The sequence below is a fragment of the Pithys albifrons genome, chromosome 12 (genome assembly GCF_047495875.1).
Source record: "Pithys albifrons albifrons isolate INPA30051 chromosome 12, PitAlb_v1, whole genome shotgun sequence".
NCBI classification, from domain to species: Eukaryota; Metazoa; Chordata; class Aves; order Passeriformes; family Thamnophilidae; genus Pithys; species Pithys albifrons.
This window is the reverse complement of record NC_092469.1, coordinates 14,916,754-14,938,901: the sequence shown is the minus strand read 5'-3', so window position 1 is coordinate 14,938,901 and position 22,148 is coordinate 14,916,754. Positions and strand designations below refer to the sequence as shown.

The 22,148-nt window shown below is 53.6% G+C and overlaps 3 protein-coding genes across 3 annotated transcripts in view; 1 reads left to right on the top strand and 2 right to left on the bottom strand.

Annotated features, from left to right (window-relative positions):
* PSKH1 (protein serine kinase H1) overlaps positions 1–7,927 on the top strand; it is a 34,064-nt gene extending 26,137 nt beyond the window's left edge. Inside the window, exon 4 of the mRNA XM_071567445.1 lies at positions 1,149–7,927. Coding sequence (XP_071423546.1) covers positions 1,149–1,466 — 318 coding nt within the window. The 3' untranslated portion in view covers positions 1,467–7,927. The remainder of the gene's footprint in view (positions 1–1,148) is intronic.
* Positions 7,928–9,564: 1,637 nt separating this feature from the next.
* On the bottom strand, positions 9,565–11,682 carry CTRL (chymotrypsin like). The gene is made up of 7 exons (XM_071567754.1): positions 11,631–11,682; positions 11,372–11,475; positions 11,096–11,175; positions 10,799–10,880; positions 10,531–10,711; positions 9,978–10,111; positions 9,565–9,757 (listed from the first exon to the last, which is right to left on the bottom strand). The coding sequence occupies exons 1-7, from the start codon at positions 11,680–11,682 to the stop codon at positions 9,596–9,598; spliced, it is 795 nt and encodes a 264-aa protein (XP_071423855.1). The 3' UTR covers positions 9,565–9,595.
* Positions 11,683–12,608: 926 nt separating this feature from the next.
* Positions 12,609–21,775, bottom strand: EXOC3L1 (exocyst complex component 3 like 1). The gene is made up of 13 exons (XM_071567753.1): positions 21,639–21,775; positions 20,539–20,699; positions 19,094–19,313; positions 18,118–18,778; positions 17,799–17,916; positions 17,496–17,621; positions 17,278–17,378; positions 16,724–16,834; positions 16,456–16,585; positions 15,327–15,449; positions 14,835–14,990; positions 14,312–14,436; positions 12,609–13,852 (listed from the first exon to the last, which is right to left on the bottom strand). The coding sequence occupies exons 1-13, from the start codon at positions 21,679–21,681 to the stop codon at positions 13,666–13,668; spliced, it is 2,262 nt and encodes a 753-aa protein (XP_071423854.1). The 5' UTR covers positions 21,682–21,775; the 3' UTR covers positions 12,609–13,665.
* Between the last annotated feature and the right edge of the window lie 373 nt (positions 21,776–22,148).

The following is a 22,148-nucleotide window of genomic DNA, read 5'->3' as shown; positions in this document are numbered from 1 at the left end:
CTTTTCTTTCTCACCCAATGAAGAGAAGAATGAGAGACACAGGAGAACAGCATTTTGCTTTTTTAACGACACACAGTGTTTCCACTCAGTTACATGTATGTGTTTGTACATGGTCACCGTTATTGTATCAAAATCTTCACTTCATTGCAGGAGTCTGCTCAGGCTTTGTTTTAATGCTCTTTGAGATGCTGGCTCTATGGACTTTAAAAATTCAGTACTGATGCTGAGATTGCACAAATCTGCTCTTGCCCAACTGCATTTGCCACTTGGGGTTTTCTGCTGCCATGCTGCCTCCCCCTTTCCACCCTTACAGTTCATTCTGCCATGTTTTTCTTTCTAGCTTTGTGCACAGCACAGCCTTAACCTCACGCTGAAGAAAATGTTCTCACTTCTCACCTTAGTGTGAATATGGTATTTTGTCAGAAGTGAAACAATTCAGCATGTGTGGTGTTTGATTCATAAGTTGTTATGGCCATTCTTGGGTGTGCTGGAAGGATATTTATTATATCTAATTAATTATTTTGGGCTTGTTTCTTTAAAACTAGCATTTTATTAAAAAATTCCTCTTTCTTTGGTAAACATTCCTGAAAATTTCTTATATCTAACATTTCTGTATATTTGGAACATTTTATGGGGTTGTTTCCAACTGGACTGAAATGCTGCTGTAGGATTGACCAGTAGCAACATCTAAATTTCTCACTCCTGTGTGAGTGAGACCAAGTTCCACAGCAGAAAACTCTCCCTAGTTTTGGTTCCAGGATTGGTGCAGAGGTCAGTACTTTCTCCCTAGATATGTGCCTTAAGATGAAGAGTCAGAAGAGCCCCAGGGATCTGGTGTCAGGATCCGTCCTCTGAGTGCTGTGTTCATGCAGTAGTGGCTTTGTCAGGTACAAAGCACTTGGACTGGGGAGGGTTTTCAATGGGATACAGTTACTCTGCATTTCCCACTAATTCAACCTCTCCCCCTAACCAAAAGTAATTATGTCTCGTGTTCCTTGGGTAGATACTGTCAGTTACAGCTTGGGAGATTTGAGGGTAAAAGAGAAGCAGCAGAATGCCCCAAAGCGCTTTGTAGGCATGGGAGGAATTGATTAATCATCAAAGCCATGCCGGGATGTTTCATTGTAATCAGCTCCTTTGTGTTTCAGCCCTGGCCTAGCGTGTCCAACCTGGCCAAGGATTTCATCGACCGCCTGCTCACGGTGGACCCGAGTGACAGGATGACAGCACTCCAGGCCCTGAAGCACCCGTGGGTGGTCAGCATGGCAGCCTCGTCCTCCATGAAGAATCTCCACCGTTCCATCTCCCAGAACCTTCTCAAGAGGGCCTCTTCCCGCTGCCAGAGCACCAAGTCCGCGCAGTCCACCCGCTCCAGCCGCTCCACCAAATCCAACAAGTCGCGGCGGGTTCGGGAGCGGGAGCTGCGGGAGCTCAACCTGCGCTACCAGCAGCAGTACACGGGCTGAGCACCGGGCTGGCACCTGCCAGGCGCCTCTCCAGATGTCCTCTCTGCAGTGTAGGTGTGCACACACACTCCGTGAGGAACATCCAGGGTCCTCCCTCCCTCCCTCCCTCCAGGTGTTCCCCCATCCATGAGGAGGTGTCCCCCTGTGCGGAGGAAAGGGAACCCTGCGAGCTGTGCCACGGGGGTTTGCCCCAGAAATGGGGGAGCCCCTGTGGGCTCAGAGCACAGCTCAGAGCATCAAGTAACACAAAAATTAAGGAGCCACGTGGGGAGAAGAGCTCTTTTCTATAGCCCAGGAGCTTGGTTGTTCATAGTTATTTATTAATTCCAGAGCATTATGTTTCTCTCACTTGTGTGTGAAAAAACCCCACCAAGTCACTTGTCCGTACATGCACGTCTGTGTGTGCACATACACGTGTGGGTGTGTATATGTATTGAAAAATTATATATACACACAATTTTTGGTCTGGTTTAGTCAGACTCCATGGTGCCTTTGCAGCAAAGCTGGTGTGAGTCATATGCAGTTAGAACTGGGATAGCTCTGACTCACCAGCTGCCCACCAGCTCCTCGCCAAAGAGATGCCAGACAGCAGTTTTCCATGGTGGCTGGGAAGCTGTGAAGTTTCCCCCAAGGGCTGCCATCCACCTGATGACGTCAAGGGCTTACTCGTTGAGTGTTTTACTCGCCTGATGACGTCAAGGGTTTACCCTTTGAATTATCCTTGCCCTGTTTGCAGCAAGACCAGTGCCTGCCATGCAGGGTTTGTTGTTCTTGCTGTGCTGTGGCTCTGTGGTGTCTGTCACCTGTTACACACCTTGCACCCTTCAAAAGAAGACTGAGAAAGTCAAGTTTTCTGTGCTAAGGAAAAAAAAAGGGGAGGAATTTCTAGGAATGTGCTTCCCATCCCAAAGCTGGGATGGGCTATAACTCCTATGAGCATTACTGACCATGTCACTGCACCAGAACTCCAGTGGTTCCAGGCTACTCCCTGTTTGCAGGTTGCAGAGCTTTACATGCCTGTGCTGCCCCAGCACTGCCATTCCTGCTTTGGAAGCGTGAGGTGGTGGTGGGAGCTGTTGGGATGGCTACAAATTGCTCCGTGGCATCAAGGTAAAGGCTTGAGGAGTGGAAGCCCAGTCTGGGAGTGTCAACAGTGACAATGCCCTGGAGATGTTCCACAAATGTCTTAGAGCTGTTAGAGGTGACTTAAATTCTTCAGGAAAAAGGTGCCTTTCAGGTGTCCTTGTGCTGTGTTGGTGACAGGGGGCTCTCTTGTGAAGGACTCTCATTGCAGATGGGGGCTGCAAAGCTGAGCTTTGTGCAAGCCTGCTGAGGTATCTTCCCAACTGTTGGAACAGCAAAGCGGAGCTGATGGCACAGTTCCAGGATGGATTTGGCTTCTTGTGGTAGCAGAGACAAGATCTGCAGTGAAAGAGAATGCTGGGTTTTGAAATGTTTTGTATGAAGCCAGTTTGCTTTGTGCTGTGCACTTGGAAAGGGCTTGCTTGGGAGATGCAGGCTGTGCAAGCTCAGGGGGCTGGTGAGCATGGCCTTTTCCCAGGATTGATGCTGTGCCGGTGTTTTAGTGTCAGCAAGGGCTGAAGTGGACTGTCATATCTCCAGGGAGCTCTCACTGTACTGGCCATAGTCCCTCATGGTCAGCAAACAACAAAGCAGCTTCAGTGGGAGCAGACTGGGTTTTCTGTGCTAAGGGGAAGAAAAGAAAAGGGGAATTTCTAGGGATGTTCTTCCCATCCCAACGCTGAGATGTTTTATAACCATAACCACAGCAAGCTCAGCCCATGTGGTGGAGAATACCACAGAGGAAACCTGAGGACAACCACTGTGTGTAGCAGGGGTGAATTCTAAATCCCTTCCATGGTTTTGCATGTTATTTTGAAAACTTTGCATCTTTTGCATGCTCCCCTTTTTCTGAGCGACCATCCTATCACATCACATCCAGTCTTTCTTTCATCAGCATTAACTGAATTCCCCAAAACTGTGTTTTTTCAACTCTTGGACTGCAAACAAAAATGTCCTTAGTGTCTTTTACCTCCTCACATGGTTTTCCCTGGTTTGTTACCAGGAGCTGTAAACTAGATGTGATTTCTGACAGAGCAGCCAGCTTGCCACATTTTGCTTTATAAAGGATTCAGTGTCCCGCGTGCAAACAGTTCTCTGAAAGCAGAAGCCCCTCTAAGACTGGCATTAACTGGACTGTGAGTGCAGTGCATGTGAGGTGATGGCAGGATGCTCCCTCGGAGCACTTCTGGTTCTGAGCCACTACTCGAAGAGTCTTCTGTGTGTTTGGAGCATCACACCCAGGCACTGTGATCTCACTTACCTCCTGGGTGTCCTCATGGCCTTCCCCAGATTGTTTTGCATGTTTGTCCATAAAACAGGTGTTTTTCTAGTGTGAGGGGGTCAAACTGGTGAACTGAGCCAAGACCCTTCCTGTTGACCACAGGCAATGTGCAGATGTCTGCCAGTACTGTTCCTTCATCCTTCTCTTGTGGGATGACAAATAAAGGAGGGGAGGAGGTCAGGACATTGAGCTCTGGGCTGACCAGGCTTGTTTTTCCACCTTCACAAAGCAGAACAACAATCTTCTCATCTGAGACAGGTTTTGCTTCGTTGCTCTTTTTCACAACTGGTTTTTCACCACGGAAAGTTCAGAGCAATATCGTTCATGGTGACTTTGGGGTGGAATATGTTTTGGGAAGCGAGGTGTTGCTGTCTGGATTTCTGGAAGTGTCAGGTTTTGGTGGTGATGGTCTGTGACTGGGGGTGAATTGGCAGAAGGGAGGATCCATCACATACATGGGCAATACTGGATATTTGCAACCTGCCTCTCCATGGTACAGAGGTGTTTGTGGTCCTCAGGCATGATGCTGGTTGGGAATTGCAGCAAGAGGACCAAGGCCATCCCATAAGAGGCTTTGGTTTTTCTAGAAAAATAACTCTTCACAATTTCAATGTTTTCTTGTTTGCATAGAAAAATCAATGTAAACGTGGGGAAAAGCTTTACAGGCTTTCCTTCCATTATTCGATTATAACACTGTTGGCTCATGCACTGTTCTTTTTCTAAATTCAGTGTCTGCAGGGATTCTTGCACCCAAAGAATAGTATTTGAAGGCAGAGGAGAGATGTGCAGAGCTCCATCCAAGTGTCCCTGGAGTCCCCAGTGATCTTTCTTTCACTCTGGAAAACTGTGATGATCCAAATGCCACGTCAGAAGGTCTAGCTCAAAAACAATTCCTTGGGTGCTTATATCCTTGCAATTAGGGCATGTTTTCAGCTAGGTCAAGTATAGGGAGGGACAGGCAAAGTGCTGTAATTCTGAGCCATAGTTCTGGTGCCTTCAATCTGTCCTCTAAGAAGCTCTTCACTGTGAATTACCTTGATCATCTTTCATCATTCCATAGGAGCATCTCAGTGCTCAGTTGGTCTTAAGTCTCAGGAGTTTACACTTTTCAGGAGTGCCTTGTTTGAGGATTTTAGGAGCTAAAATCTCTCAGAAATGTTTTTTTTTCTACTTTTCCATTTAATTTTTTAATCTCCTTTGGCTCTTAAAAGTGGCTTAATTGGGCTCACAGGGTTTTTTTCCGAAGCCTTCCTTTGGTCCTGAATGTGCTGGGAGAACACAGGTGACAGCTGTGTGTTCCAGACCATCTCCCAGTGCAGTCTTTGTCTTAGGCTGGGGTGCAAATCTACAAATCTACCAGTACTTTTGTTTTCCTTGCTTAGGGTCATGCAGTGAAAATGAAGTTGGAGTGACACCCAGTGGCAAATTGTGGTGTGTCCGTGTCCAAACACAGCCCTCTCCCAGGTACGTTCCTGCTGTTTCTGGGTGAGATGCTCTTACAAAGAGGAATTGGGGATTGGTGTGCTGGGTGATGGTCTTGGACCTAGTCCTAAATGTTCATCAGCCTTCTCTTATGGCACCTGGTCCTGAGGAGCACCATTTTAGCCTCCACAGGGATGAGTATGAGTCCATGTGCACCCGCTGGAAGGGATGCAAGGTGTGTGTAGTCAACTTCCCCAGTGTCACAAGGAGATGCTCACCTTGAGGAGGCACCCTGGGGGACACTGCGGGAGAGCGGGGCCTAAAGATGCTGAGGCTCGAATCAGTGCACAATCCTGGAGTGATTTGGGTTGAAAAAGACCCTTTAAAACCCTTCTTGTTCCAACCCCCTACCTTGGGAAGGGACACCTTCCACTAGACCAGGTTGCTCCAAGCCCCATCCAACCTGACCTTGGACACTTACAAGGATGGGGCACCCAAAGCTTCTCTGGGCAGTAAGTTTGTGACTTTCTCATACCTTGAGACACAGTGCAGCAGCTCAGGGTGTTGCTTCCGAGAGTATTCTGTTTCAGGGAAATGCAGTTTTAAGGAGTAAAGGGAATTAGGGTTGTTTGTCTTTTGGAACTTAGCAGTACTGTGTAAAACAATCCCATCCTTTTGTCCTGGGAGTTTGGCTGCTCTCTTGGGGGAGGGAATTACAGCGTCAAAGAATGTGGCCTGTTGACTTCTTGATTTTATTTTTGAGGGTTATTGGAAAAGAATGTGAAAAGGTCTTCCAGAAGCAGTGTTAGAGGCTCTACAGATTTGCATCCAGATTTTTGAGTATGTGATGTATTTTTCTCTGTGTTTTGCTAAAACAGCAATTACTGGTCCATGTTTGATTTACTTTCTCACCCTTCTTAGGCTTCTAAAAAACTAACATGTCAGCCCAATGGTTGAAACTCCCCTTCCTTCAATCCAGAAGAAGTCTGTGCTATTTAACACTGAGATTGTGATAGCATCCAGATGCTTCTGCCAATTCCTGGTCTACATTGTTCTTGGAAGTGTACATCCCTATGTGAAGGAAAGCTTTAGAGCCTTGTGAGGAGCTTAAGCCCAGACAAAAGGGCTCAGACCTACTGGCCTCAGTAGCAATGTGGAAACCAGCTGCAGTGCAGGGCCTGTGTTAAGTGTTTGTTTTGGATGTGGTAAACCCTCAGACTCTTAACTCCTTTGGAATCTGGATATTTTCCTCTTCCTGGTGAGATTTTTCTGTCCTGATAATTTACATTCTTTCTTCGACCTTGCTCTATTTCTCAATTCTGTTTCCTACCCAAGTATTTGGCTGAAGTACTAATAGAGTCAACTTTTATGTAATGCACAAACTGGAATAGGAGTGGTGGTTCACTCAGCTACTGGGCAGCAGCTCTGGTTTGGCTCTGCAGGAGCTGTGGCGAGTCCTGTGGCAAGGTAAAAGCATCCCTGTGTTGCTTTGCAGGTGGGAGAAGGCTCTCTTTGAGCACCTGCAGTGCAGGCTCAGATCAGTATGATTGTGTACCACACAGGGCGACTGGTGCGTGGCTGTTACAGGCCTCTTACTGTGCTGCTGGGGCCATGCTCTTACTTTAGGTGATGATACTAAAGATTTGGAAGCTTTGAGGTGGGATAAATTAGAATCTCAATTGTTTGACTTAATTTTTTCTAAATGATGCAAAGCAACACAGAGATTGGCTTTTGGGGAAGAGGATTTGCAAACTGTTCTCTGGCAGCATTGTGAGCCCTAAGACTTGCAGGGAGGGTGGATTGTCCCAGCCTCTCACCCACTCGGCTTCATCTTGGAAAATACCACAAAGTGCCTGTACCACTCAGTGCCACATACTCAGCTCTAAGTTGCCTTCACCACTCCTGGGGGGTTATGGTGCTTTCTTTGACCACTCAGTCTCCTCTTTCATCCTGTACTAAGAACGCAGCTCTTGGGTGCTCCGGAGGCAGGTGCCTGTGTGTCAGCTGTGCCTTACTGTGCAGGAAACTCCTCAAAGAAATAAATGTGAAGCAGCAGGGATGCAGCAGCATCATGGAGCTTGGTACCTTCTGCCCTCGGCGTCCCGAGGACAGAGGGAGCTCTGCCTGGTGTCAGTTATTCCCTCTCCCACTGTCTCCCCCCGCCTGGTAATACTGTAGATCCCTCGTGTGTGACAGGCGAGTGTCTCGCTACTGTTACAGATATCATTGCACTGTTTGTCTGTTGAATGTGGAAGAGATCATGGAACAGATCCACGGCTCCAGTGAGGTGTGTTACAAACCAGCAGCTCCTGTGTGGACGCTCAGATGCCTTGGGTTTTCCTGTTGCCTTTCACTACGGAAAGACACCTCCCGGGAAGCTCTCGGGATCGGAGGTCTTCCGGCACTTGATGTTATTTTTGCTTGCCCAGTTTCCGGCGCTGGGTTGGAACAGTTTGGAAGTAATTCCAGTCATATCCAGTCAGTCTCCTCATGGGACTGTTTTGAAAAGGGTCCCATTCTGTGACTTGCCTTTTGAGTCCTGGCTTTACTCTAGGGACTGTTGTGTCAGATGAGGTTGGAATCATTGTAATTAGTCCGTAATGTTACAATTAGTGTACAGAATTATTTATTTGGTGTACTCAGTCTGCTAAAACATGTTCATGTATTCTGTGTACCCCATGGCTCTGCTGTCGTTACTTCTGCCTCATGGATCACTTGAGGGCTGACTGCTGGAAGGCGCTGATTTCCAGGCTGGGAATGATGGTCAGTAAACACATGGAAAGCCAGAAGCTGCTCGCATCTCTAACGTGTCCTTGGATCACAGCAAGAAGGTACCAAACTGCCCATAAAATAGTTTGCTGGTTTAATGCAGCTGCCAGTCCAGGAGCTACCCAAGGGAAACCGTTTGTGGGGATGGGATGCCCATGGGATGCTCTGGGTGAGGCAGCCGCTCGACCTGTTGCTGGAAGGCAAGGTTGGGAGGCTGAACAAGCACTTTGGGACATTTTGTTCACTTTTCTCTGGCTGCAAGGTGGCAAAACGGGCCAGAGAAGTGCTCTGGTTTGCACACAACCACTTTTTAGCTCTACAGTTTCATTCTGAGCAGTTTTTATGGACCAACAGGAAAACCTGTAATATCAAATGATCAATGCACACCCGTCTTGAGCCACCTCCTCCTGGAAAGGAGGTGATTTTTCATGGGCAGGGGACCCCGTCCCATTGGCAGGAGGGCTGACAGTAACCTGAGCACACAGAGTACGTGACCCATAGTGCTGTAGTTGACAGTTCCTGTGTGAAGGTCCTTGTAGACACCAGTTTCCTCTGCCCACATGGCCCATTCCCATATCTCTGACTTTAAGATCAGTTAGGAGCTCCCAGCAGAGCAGACTACTAAATGAAGCTAAATTTTATCTGACCAAACTAAAACTTACAGCCCTGGGCTTTTTTTGAGCAGATTTTTTTTCAACTCAAATCGTTTGGTCAGACTATTTGTGTTTGCCCTCCATTGGTGTTCCATACCCCTTCCCATGGGTATGTCCCTGTGTAGCATCACATTGTCTCTGCAGCTGCTTGACAGAGTGATCACATCATTTTTGGGGCTGTGTTTCACAAAGGAAAGGTTTTGTATTGCATTCATAGAACTGCTAAGGAAAAATAAACCCTGTGTCTCATGTTGGGACAGCCTGATCCTGCTCCTGTCCACAGCGTATCATCACCTGCTCTATTTTGAGCAGTCGGGAACTGGGTTGTAATTCACCGAGCATGTGCCTTGTTACTCCCATGTCACACAAGATGTTGTTTTCACTGCAGACATTGGCTCAACATTTGAGTGAAAACCTGTCACTTGACCTCGAATTTTGTTTTCAGCTTCAAATTTTCCATTGGGATGGCCTTCAGTTTGCTGCTCTGTTACCTGGCAAATCTGCAGGTGTGAAGCAGCGTGCTGTTCTCCAGCCACCCCTTCCACCTGCCCCAAGACCTGGAGCTGCTCTTGGCACTTCTCCCTTTCAGCTCTGTGTTCCCAGGCTGCTGCACAAGTTATGGCTTTGTACTGCATGCAGGGATCTTTTAGGATCCTGTGCACCCACCAGCACCCACCCTCCACTGCAAGCTGAGCAGTGCTGTCCGGTGCTGAGCCTGGTGAGCCTGGGTCCCGGCTGGACACCAAACTGCAGCTCTGGGAAGTGGTTGAGTTCAGGAGAGGAGCACGAGCTCCCCCAGGCTCCCCCATGTGCCTTTTACCCCAGTCTTCATCATGAGGAAAAAGGAAGCAGAGGCAGCATTTGGCACAAGCAAATGCTGATACTTTATTACTCCCAGTGAAGGGATCACTGACACTTCTTTAACCCTGAGCGACAATGGTGTCGATCCAGTTGCGGAACTGGCTGACACGGGTGTACATGGCCGGTGTGCGGGTGTTGCAGTTGGAGGTTCCCCAGGAGACAATGCCAATCAGCATCCAGCCATTCCCATTGTTGTATACCAGAGGTCCACCAGAGTCACCCTGCAGAGAAGACACATTCTTAGTGCCCCTGGCACATGATCCAAACTGGTCCCCTGGGCACAGCCAGGTGCTGTAGCTTAAATCTCTGGTTCCATAGATGTAAGACCCCACATACCCTCCTCCTTCACCCTCCCTGTGATGCAGTGGGAGCTCATCAAGACCCCACATTTCTTCCTCCTCCCCAGCCACCCTGTGGTGCAGCAGGAACTTGGCTCCTTACCTGGCAGGAGCTGGCACCGACCCCACCGGCGCAGAGCATGGAGCTGGTGATGCGGTTGCCCCAGTACTGCATGCACTGGCTCTGGGAGATCAGGGGCACGGTTACCTGCTGCAGGACTGTTGCCAAGGCTTGAGCTATGGGAAAGAAGCACCATTAGATCACCTCAGTGTTGGTTGGTCTGTCGGAGAGTGCACAGGTGCTCTGGGCAAGCTGCTGGTGCTCCAGAACATGAGCGCTGCCCTGCAAAGTGCTTTCCCTCTACATGCCAGTGTACGCCTTCCCTGGGCAGGATCGCTTTGTGCATGCAGCCCTGAGACAGGGCAGACTTGTGCCTGCACAGTTATCCCTGGGTACGCACACATCTCCCTCCTGAGCACACACTGACACCTGTGCATGCACCAACACACTTGTACACACTCAGACAGGGTAACTCCACTGCCCAGCTCCCTCCTCCCTCAGGATGTGTCACCCCCCTGTGCACCCCTGGACCCTCACAGCACCCAGGAAGAACAGCAACCACACAGACCCCTCCCTAAAGCCACTGCACACATACAGTTGGGGTTGGTGCGTCCCCAGCCAGTGGTGACAGCTTGGGCATTGCTGGGCAGAACCAGGTTGGCAGGAGCCAGGCAGATGGGGGCCACACGGGATCCCAGCTGGGCGGGCGTGGAGAGCCTCAGCAGGGTGATGTCATTGTTCATGGTGTTGGGGTTCCAGCCGGGGTTCGTGATGGCCTGCAGAGAAACACCATGTTGTTCGTGCCTTGCTGGGGCAGCCTCAGCACAGAGCTGCAGCCCCGTCCCTGAACCAGCCTGGCTCACCCTGGACACAGTCTTCACTTGAATGGCCTCTGTGTTGGAGCCGAGGTTATATTCCCCGAGCACGACGACATGGGCGCTCGGGCTGTGAGAGGTAAGAGAGAGTCAGGGGGACATGAGGCAGCCCACGCCCCAGGGTGGGAACAGGAACCTGAGGGAATCCACCATGTGGACAACTGGGAGGAAGCCCTGGGCTGCTCAGGCCTTTGGGGCTGGCCCAAGTGCCACTCAGCAGTACCCAGCACATTCCAAGCCCCGGCCAGTGGCCCCAGCATGGGCTGGCTGGGCATGGCTCCTTACTTGAAGTTGCAGTGGGCAGCTGTGACGACCCAGTACTGGTTGATCAAGGAGCCACCGCAGAAGTGGGATCCTGAGCGGGTCTGGGGAGGAAAGAGGGAGGAGGAGCTGGGGCTGGGCTGGCTGAGCACCTCCAAGCTGGGGGCAGGCAGAGGTCCCCTTGGTGCCCATCCACCTCCCAGCCACAATGCCCATCTTGCTGTGCCGCGCTGTGTTGTGCCACTGCAGGGTTTAGGGCACTGCCCCTGCCCCTGCCCGGGGAGTGGGATGGTGCTGTACCTGAAGGGACACCTGCCAGGGCCATGAGCCAGGCACGGCATTCTGCCCATTGACGATCCTCTCGCTGTAGACCACCGAGGGACTGATATCAGGCACGCCACAGCCTGTGGGAGAGGCAGAGGGGCACAAGGGTGACCCCAAAAGCTCAGGGCTCATAGCTGGGGGCTGCCTGCACTGCCGTGGGTTGCCCTTTGTCCCCCTCCCTGGTGTCCTGCTGCACCCAAAGAACCTCCTCACGCCCTTGGGCAGCAGCCCTTACCTGAGACGGCGCTGGCAAGGGCCAGGCAAGCAACAACCCACAGGAATGCCATCCTGGAATTATGCTGGCTGAGCCCCTGGGGGCCACGAGCTTTATAGCAGACAGAAGACCACATGGCTTGCAGCTAGGCAGGTCAAGGTCCCCCTGTGGCCTTGCGTCAGCTGTGAGCAGCAGTGACAGGCCAAGCCTGGCACATACTGTGCCCTTCACAAACAAGGATGTGGGAAGGTGCTGTCCAAAGAAACCTGGGGTGCTTGGGCTATTGATGCAGTGAGTTGTGGCAGTTCTCACTGCAGCCTGTGGAGCTGGAGAGGGGAGAGCACCACAGGGCTGTGATGGGGGGTATCAGGGGCTGCTTGTGCACACCCAGCTGGGATAGCAGTTGGGCTGAACGTGCTGGGATGGGCACCAGTGTCTGGGGGTGTGGGAGGTCATCCTGTACTTGATCTGTTTCAGATCAGTTGGCACTAGAGCTTTTTTTCCATGTGGCCATGAAGTTCTGGCCTGGCTAGCACTGGTCCCAGCTGGATGTTCCCAGGGCTCAGAGCCACGCTTTGAAACATGTCCCTGGTGCAGGTGAGCAAGTCCCAGAGCAGGGACAGGTGGGGATGGCAGATACCTTACCAGGCAGGTGGGAGCTGTGGCCAGCTGAGCAAACACCCTGGGAGCCCAGGAAGGACAGGGGGCACCTCTCCAAGCTGAGGTTGAGTCCGCCACTGAGCATCCCCCCAGCACTGCAGCTGCCTGACCCTCACCAGAGGGCTGGGGAGCAGTACAGCCCACTGTGTCCTGGACCTGGGGTGCGCAGTGTCATCCCCCATGTCCCTGAGTGATCTCCCTGGGGTGGCACCGAGTGCAGGGAGCCAGACCTGGGGTGATCCTGAACACGGGGATGGATCCCCCTTCTCTGTGCCACCTACATGCCCTGATCCCTGTTCTGACCCTCTGGGGAGCAGAGCCTGGACACTGGGGAATGAGTGTAGAGTTCAGGACTTTATTTCCAGCAGGGGTGCTCCACAAGGACAGCAGGATGTGGCCCACCCTAGGGCAGGAAGCATGGCAGAACATGGAGGTCTCCTGGGTGCTGCAGGGGCTGGGTACAAGGATGTAGGCAGAGACACAGGCTGCTCCTGATCTTCTCATGGCACCTGGGGAGCAGATGGCCAAGGGCCAGGCAGTAGCAGAGGATGATGGAAGGAGAGCCAGTGCTCAGGACGGTGCTGCCCATCACAGAGGAACCTTGGAGCAGGAGGGTCCTTCACACACCAGACACAGCCATGCTCTCCATGCAGCTGGAGAGCCTTGGACTCCAGTCCTGTACTGGATGGTGGCAAACTAGCCAGTGCCAGAAGTCTGGCAGGTCAGCAGGAGCTCAGAGCTGATGGCACTGCCCAGGGCAGGAAGACCAACTGCTGCCCTTCTCCAGGGCCGTGAGCCACGATGAGCTGGTTGAGCTGCTCTCCACTGGCCATGCAGGGCTCAGGCTGGAACTGCAACACCTGACCTTGGAACTGAGGCCAGAAGACCTCTCATGGCTTAAACCTTCCTACCACCCTGCTCCCAGTGAGACTCCAGTCTACCTTGGAGCTGGGATGGTAGCAGGCTCCATGGCCAGGGCATGCTGTCTCAGGAGGCTCTCTGGAGACTTGGAGAAACCCAAATATCCCTGCAGCCCAATGGTGACATGGATTTGCCCCAGCTGCAGACTCTTGTCTGCTCTGCAACTCCTCTTTCCCCTGCAGGCAATGGGCCAGGCCTGAGCAGCCCTCAGTCACTGCCCCCAGCAGGCCAACAAAATAGCAACAGGCTGGATTTCCCCTGATCCAGGTATCCCAGTGCTGGTGCTTGCAAGGGACAGTCTGCTCACTGAGGCAAGACCAGAGGAGGAAGGCACATACCCAGACTGTCCCCAACACAGGGCAAGGTGCTGCGTGCAGGGGATGCCATGTGTCACCTCCATTCCCCCCATGTGCAGCTGCAGAGATGCCCTGTGTGGCCTGTTCCTGGGCAGGGGGGAGCCAGCTGGGGGGCAGTGTCAGGCACACTTGCCCTTGCGAAGGCAGAAGGGCAGCTCTGGCACAGGGACCAGGATGGTGCTGAAGATGGGCCGGTAGCCCTCGGGCAGGACCTGGGGGTGCTGAGCCATCATTTCCAGCACCACATGCCGCACTTCCTTGGAGACGTCACCCCGGAGATCCAGCAAGGTGGAGATGTGCTCGTCACTGGGCAAGAGGAAGAGGTGAGTCAGGATGCTGCTGGCCCACGGTACCACCCACGGTGTTCCTGTCCTGCAAACCTCCCGTGATCCAGAGAAGTCAAGCTGAGACCAGGGGAAAGCCAGTACTTTGCATGAAGCAAACTTTAAAATTTGCTTGAAAATAACCCTCCAAACCATATGAATTTGGTTTTTGACATTTCCAACTTGTTGTTTTGTCATTTCTCACACTTTGTTTGGGCACCAGACACGTGAATGCCACAGCAGAACTTTTTCCTTTGCTTCTTTGCCTTTGAGACTTTGCAAGAACCCCCTCAAATCTGCAGCATGGGAAAAGGAAACCTCAGGGAGAAGGGAGAAAAGGTTTGGGTTTCTGCCTGCTCTGCAGTGTCGCCTTACAGGGTCCAGCCTGACTGCCTCTCCTGGACAGATTCCCACCTAGGCCCTCTTGCAGGAGGCACCTTACCTGGCATCAGGGTACTTGGTGATGAAGCCCAGCACCTCCAGACTGAGTAGTGCTGGGTCTTTGAGGTAGAGCAGCTCCCGCAGAGCAAAGACAGCCTCTAAGCTCTGCTGGCTCCGATCCAGGCCCTGGGAGGGAAAGCAGCCAGGTGTGAGACCCAGAAGAGGTCACCACAGTGGCTGGCGAGACACAGCTGAGTCCTAAGTGCCCACATGGGGTCCTGGTTCTCTGCAGCTGTTGTCTTACCACTAAGCATGTTCCACCCATCGGGGCTGCTGTGCAGCACCACAAACCCCTGCTGGGCAGGGTCATGGTCCCCCAAGTCCCTAATGCAGCCAGTTCCCCCTGTCTTGGCCTCACAACCACTCAAGGGTAACAGCCACATCTTGTTTGTGGGCTGATGCCCCCATCCCACCTGCTGTGGGCTGGAGGGGAGCAGGAGGGCGACAGAGGTGAGCTGTGGGCTCCTTTAACTGACCTCACTGGGTGATGCTCCCCTCCCAGAGCACACCCAGGCCCCTCTCACCAGACCACAGAAGAGCTCCTGGAGCTGTGTGGCGTCCTGCAACAGGCGGTCACAGAGCTGGCCACGCTCCTCCTCACTCTTGCACACCACCTTCTTCTGCATGAGCGCCCGCAGGTACTGGCTTGCCACCAGGAGTTCGCTCTCCATCAGCAGGAGCTGGGCAGGGGAGATCTGTAAGTGCTGGCATTGCCTGGGTATCAGACCCCAGTTCCCCAGGGAAAGGCAAGAAGTAAAAAAGGCTGGATACAACACCAAGCCATGGACAACCCACTGGGAAGACCTGTGGCTGAAAAGACAGAGAAAACAGCTGGATTTGGGGGAAGCCCTGAACATCTCTGTGTGGCAGTGCTCTCTGGACTGCTCCAGAGGATACGAGCTCTCCAGCAAACCCAGCAGCGACTGCATCTCCCACATTCTGCACCTCAGCGTGGCACCCAACTGCTCAGCCTCCCTGCACTACACACAAGTAGCGGTTCGAAGGACACCCAGTACCGTGAAGACGGGTTTCCTGACATGGGAGAAGTCCTTTGCATACTTCTCAATCACTTCACACATGCTGCCGACGAGCTGGGACCCAGAGAGCCACTTGCGGGATGGCAGCTGCAGGCACAGGGGCTGAAAGGAGCAGAGGAGCAGTGTCTGTGCCCTGCATCATCGCATCGCTCTCGCAGCAGCTGCCAGCTCAGGGTGGCATGACACCCACAGCTGGTGCCCACCTGCTGCCTGGCAGCACAGCCACTTTGCCTTGCAAAACCCCCAAACCCCTGCTGCCAGCCAAAACTCAACACAAAAACAAAAGAGTGGCCTAGGTTAGGAAATTATGGAAACCCCTGGGGCTGTCCCTCCCTGACACCCTGAGAGCCCCATTTTGGGGCTTTATCTGTGTCAGGATGCAGCACCTGAGGTGCAGGCAGCAAGCTTTTGGCCTGTCTTGCTTTGATTCTATTTTTAATTTCCATTCCTCCCCATTTCCCTTGTGTAGACTTAACATGTTTTTGGCTGAGGGTTTTGATTTCCTATTCCTGCCCTGCTGTCCTTGCCTGTCTTCCTGCCTGCAGGCACACACTCCCTCTGTCTCTGCTGGGGCCACGGCTGCCAGCGAGATCTTCACCCTTTGGCTCTTCCTTTGTTTTCATGGCATTCAAGCCGTAAATAGCAATGCCGTTAATTATTCCAGATTTTTGGTCCAGACTCCAGGAAAGCTAAATTTGCCTATACTAGCAGGAAATTACTTGGGCAGTTGCACATGGATTTGTATCCTCTGCACGGACATTGCTGCTCTCCAGCTGGTTTTCTGTCATGAAACAGCCATTAAAAGGAGCATAAGGCAGCCTGGGGGGGCCATGGCTCCTGGTCTCTGTCCGTTAGTGATTTGGGGGCCACAAACCATCTGCCCCAGCGATACAGGGCGGTGCTGGCTGGTGGCAAACATAGTGTGGTTTATCAAGGTCTGGGAGCCAGGCTGGCAGAGATGTCTGCAGGATGATAGCAGGGTATGGAGTACATGGCAGGGATCCCTGGCAGGAGTAACTTGTGTCTGGGGTGTTGCAGTAAGGCTGTTCTTGCTGAGGCCAGGTTTCTTGCAAACCTTGTCAGCCTCAGGTGCTATGAACAAACGTACCTGCAGGTCCAGGAGCATCTCTTCCAGCAGCAGCTGGCAGGCTTTCTTCTGCATTCTGTCTAGAGCAGACTGGAGGGATGCAGGGACTTCTCTGTGGGCAGCGTTGGGGTGCAGGGAGGAGACAGAGTTGCTGTGAGAGAGAAGAGAGGGTACAGGTAGCCTGGGAAGCACAGTGGGGACACTAGTCCTGTGGGAGGATGGGAAGTATGTGGCTTCCCCATGGGTGGTGGGGTTGCTGCAAGAGCTACAAGGTGCTTGTGCAGGTTACCTGAGAGCCAAGTTGTTGTTGAGCATGGCCAGTAGGTAGGAGACATAGTACTTGGGCACAGTCCGGTCCTGCTGGTGCTCCTTCCCACACTGCACCAGGGCTTCCCGCAGGCTGCAACACAGCGAGGCCACCATGATGGGTGGGCAGAGCCCCCAACCTCCCGCCACAAGGACATGGAGCTGGGATGCTCCTGGGGGCATGTGGACCTTTCACACACACACACACACACACACACACACACACACACACACACACACAGAGCACACTTGGCTCTTTCCTGATCCTGCCATCAGGTTGGAGAGTGACAGGTTTTTGGGCAGGGTGGGACAGTGGGACCCCTTCTGGACCCCCCTGATCTCAGCAGAGAAGCATTTTCAGCAGTGAGCTCTGAGAGCTGATGCTACCAAGGGCTAAGACAGCAGCCCCATGGGTAGACAGGCTGTTGAGTTTTCTGTGACCTCGACGGTGCCACACAGCAGACCTCCACCACCAGCCCATGGTGCTTGGCCACAGGGTCTGTGAGGATGAGCAGGGGTGTGAGGGGCTCCACTGACCGGGCCAGAAATGCCTCAAGCTCCTCCAAGGCCATGTTGTAAACCTTCTGCTGCAGAGAGTCAGTGATCAAGGAAGCTACCTGGATGTTCTCATTCAGCATCTGCAGCGGGAGGGGAGAGTGGAGGTGAGTCAGGAAGAACCTGCAGGCCACAGTCCCTGTTTTGGGAGCTCTCAGCATGGCCATGCCCCAGCTGCACCCACAGGGCTGGAGACCCACCTGCATGACAATGACAGGCAGGGCTGACTGGAAGAAGCCCTGATGGTCTGTCTCAGGTTCCTCTTCCCTGAACCATTCCTTAAACTCCACCTCCAGGGTCCTCTGCATCCACTCTACCACGCTGGCCTGCAGGAGGGACACCCACCATAGGCAGCCCAAGAAAGTCAAGAACAGACTCCCTTGAGACCGAACACAGCAGAGCAATGAGCCCTGGGCCTTGTACCACAGGCTCATAGTCTGTGGCTACTATAAGAGCAGATGCTTGGCTCAGTGGGTGGTCATTGGGGTCCCTGTTCCACTCACCTTGACTTTCACTACGTATCTCCTCTCTGTCTGGTCCACAAGCTCAGGGGACATCAAGGGACCCAGAGCAGAAACATCCACTTCTGGGAGGAGGTCAGGGTGACCCATCATCTCTGGGCTGGAAGGCAGAGCTGGGTCAGGGCTGGGAACACCTGTGTCTAAACAGGAGTTCCTACCTCTCCCTCTGTCCTCCTCTCCCTCTGTCTTCCTGGTGGTCATCCCCTGGTAGCCAGAGCCACTCTCCCAACTCACCCATGTGCTGGTAAACAACCCAGCTCCCCATAACAACCCCTGCTTTGGTGCCAGTGTTGGTGCTGACCTGTGGTACACACGGAGTGCCCATTCAAGGAGGAGGAAGAGCCCCTGTTTGTCCAGATCCTCCCGGAGGATCTCCTGGAGGTGGCTGGTGAGGGCTTGGTGGTAGGTGGTAGTGCAGACACTGAGGATGTTGTAGTGAGCTGGGACACACTGGACCATCAGGTCCTTCACCACACGCAGCTCAGACACAATGTCCTTCTGCAGCACTGCCAAGTGCCTTGCCAGGCCTGGCCCCTCAGCATCGATGTGTGCAGCATGGAAGTGGGCTCCTGTGATGGTGTCCTGGAGAACATGGTAGAACTTCTGCCTCCAGCCCTTTGGGCGGCCAGGGGGCAGGAAGGTGGCCTCCAGGAGCAGAGTATCATCTATTTTTTCCTCCCGCTCGATGATCCTTACAGCAGTGACAAACAGAACCGGGTCCTCACGCACCAGCCGCAGGCCGCTGCCCACGATGTTCCATAGCTGCTTGGCCAGTGTCTCATTGAGCTGCTGCAGCCCACTGAAGTAGGACAGCACAGTTGTCTGGGCACTGGAGAGCCCACGGAGGTGCAGCTGGGAGAGGATGTCATCCCGGAGATGCTCCACCATCATGAGCTCCGCATGGGCCTCCAGGAGGCGCTGCCCATGGAGCAGCTGCAGGGTATGGGAAAAAGCCTCGTGGACTGTGAGAGAGGGAGGAGAGATGCCAGGACTCAGTGCAGGGGAAGAAGGGGATTTGCACTAGGGACATGGGTACAGGTTATCAGGGAGACAGTGAGGGGAAGGATCTGGGCTCAGGGGCTCAGGGTACAGCAGGCTGGATTAGGCCCTGGGGAGGCAGTGAAAACTCCACCCATGGAGACTTTCCAAATTCAGTTGGCAAAGCTGGAGTGACCAGCTCCAGCTTTGCCACCAGCACTGCATGGAGCCCAGGGTCGGACTGAAGTTCTCCCCTGTGCCTTCCAGCTCAAATCCACCAGGACTGGCCAGTGCCTTACCTGAGAAGATCTGTGGCAGCACCTGGACCACGGAGGCCAGCTGCACATGCTCCTCCACCAGCGTCCGCATCTGCTGGAGGCCCTGGAAGTGGTCTGCGCTGTCCAGCAGGGCCCACCGCGCAGCCCCCAGGTCCTGACACACGCTCTGCACCTCCTGCGCCGCCGACCGCAGCTGCTCCAGTCCTGCACTCACCCCCTCCAGATAGGACTGGACAGTCGACTGGGGAGAAGAAAAAGGAGGAGGGCCAGTGGAGCAGCCCCAGAAGGCAGGAGGAGCCCTACACTGTTTGTCCCAGCCCTGCATAGTCTGTATTGCAGCCACTCTCCCAGTCCCACAAGGTCACACCTGCCCCTGTCATCACACCCTCAGACCGTTACATCTCCTGGACTTCCTGCAATGACCCCATCCCACTGGACCCAAGCACACCCAGCTTCTAGGAACCCCCTGCAGCAGCAGGAATGACTCATACAGGGTGGCGTGAAGGGCAATGGCTGCTGTGCATGAGGTGGGAGAAGGGCATCACTTCAGGTGATCAAGGCCACAGGTTGAGCAGTAATCAGATGTCTCCTTTTACTTTTAAAATGCTGCTTTGCTTCTGCAAAAGAGCAGCAGGCCATAGGGTTCTTGTGTGCCCCCCAAGGCATATGGATGCCATGAAGTACCTCAGTGGCCATACAAACCCTCCTTCCAAATGGATTTCCATAATTTCCAGCCCTGCAGTGGCACTGGCACATCTACATGCCCTATCCACCCATTTAATGCCTGACTCCTGGTGCCAAGGAGGCACTGTTCTACCCAGCATCATCAGAAACAAGTTGCTTTCTCTGAGGTCACATCACTTAAAACAAGTTCACTCCTGGATAATTCAACCACACTCAGAGTGGGAGAAACCATCTCCAAAATACTCAGGAGAAGGTTGCAGAGCTCTGACAGATTGGATCACAGGGTTAATCATTCCTTGGGTCATGCAAAAAGGTCACCCTGAGGAGGGAGGTGTGCAGGGGGATTAGAACAGCCCTTACAGATGTGGAGAGATAAAGTTTCCCCTGTGGGGACCTGAAGGCAGGAGCAGGTTGGAGCTCTGCCTCCTCCCAGCCATGGGGGGAAGGGCTGCTGGGACGGGGCAGTGATGGGGAGAGCTGACTCCCACACATGGGGTGTGCTGAACCCCCTTGGTGTTTTATTTTGAAAGAAGTTCATAAACGTGGGAGACTCATTTTAACACTTCAGACACTGCCTGGGGGTAGGGCAGGAGGTGGGGTTACCAGATCTTTTCCCCAAAACATTTGCATTTCCCCCACAAAGTGCCAGCCAAAGGAAAAGATTTTGCCAAAAGTGGACACAAAGATGATTCAATGCACAAGAGAGCACCCTGGCTGTGAATCCTCCCTGGAGAGGTGGTGAGGCTGTGAGTGTCCATGTGTGGGCTGTGGCAAACACCCACCTTCAGCCGGGACTGGATGGAGCTGTTCCTCTGTGTCTCTCGGCTCCGGTAGTGCCCAAGCCCCTCCAGTTTCTCGGGGCGGTAAAACACCCCTGAAGCCCATTTCAGAGCAGCTCCTCTTGCCAGCTTCTCAGCCTTCTCTGCTTCCGGCCACTCCTCATCTGGGGATGAAGCCAGGGGTCAATGAGCACAACGAAGTGGTGCAGGAAGGGCCCCTGAGGCAGGAAGCTGGCTGCCAGCAGACTTCCCAGCACACCCCGATGTGGGAAGCTGGACAGCATGGCACCAAGTGGGTCCTTCCACAAGGGCCCCCACAAGATGCCACAACCACAGACTGGGATGTCACCGTGGCAGCAAAAAGGCTGCCCTGGGAAACTATGACTCAGCCTGCCAGCTCAGATTGTCCCCAGGCTGAGCACACATCCCCATTGCTCCCCCAAACACAATGGTGGGGTGTCTAAGGGTGTCTGATGCCACCTGGGAAGCCCCCAGCAGGGCTGATGCTCCAGCAGTGAGTCAGCAGGAGAGATGAAGAGACAGCAGCTCTCACATGAAGGAGAGCCAGGAAAAGGTGAGGATGGGAGGCTCCTGAGCTCCCAAAAGCACCCACACTGTGGGGGGCCCAGTGTTCCCCTTGGCACAGGGTCCAAAGCCACGCCAAAAGCCTCCTGGACAAAGCAGAGGGCTGAGAACCAGCACAGTTATCACACACCAGTCCCTGTCCACAGCAACTGGTTTCATCGTTACCCTCCACCCCATCCCCAGCCACTCCCTGCAGCCCCACGGGGATGTCACCAAGTGCCAAGCCAGGCTCCTGCTCTGCTGGGAAGCCACCGGCAGCCCTGGGCTTCGGCGAAGGACAGCAGCTTTGAGGATAAGATGTGCAGAGAGCAGCGCTGCCTCCAGCGCAGATATCACCATCGGGAAGCACAGCCAGCCTTCCACCCCACCCAAGAACACAAGGCACCAGCCCCGACACACGGAAAAGGTCCAGGCGCCAGTGAGGCAGAGGGCAGGGGAGCCCCCAGAATGTGCCGCAAGCAGCAGCATCCCTTCCCTGCCCAGCTCGCCGGGTCCCCGGGGCGCAGCATCCCCGTTACCTCTGGGGCTGGCGGCGCGCTCGTCCTCCGCTGACATGCCCATGGTGTCCGGGCTATGAGGAGCTGCGGGGGCCAGGGCAGGGCTGCGGAGGAAGCCGGCACCGCTTCCTCAGCCGGAGCAGCCGCGTCCTCAGGGCCTCATTGTGTTCCCGCAGCCGCGCTCAGGACGTCAGGAACGGGGGGGCGGAGGGGAGGGGGGACCGGGCAGGCACCGCGACAGACGCGGGGCTCGGGAGAAGAAATCATGGGATCCTTTAGATCGGGAAGGCCCTCTAATACCATTGAGTCCATCCGTTAACCCAGCACTGCCAAACCCATCACTAAACAATGTTCCCGAGTGACATCCACACGCCTTTTGAACACCTCCAGGCACGGTCACTCCACCACTGCCCTGGACAGCCTGTTCCTCCAGTGTCTGACCATCCTTTCCGTGGAGAAATGTTCCCCAGTATCCAACCCAACCCTCTCCTGAGGGGAGCCTCAACTTGAGGCTATTTCCTCGCGTTCTGG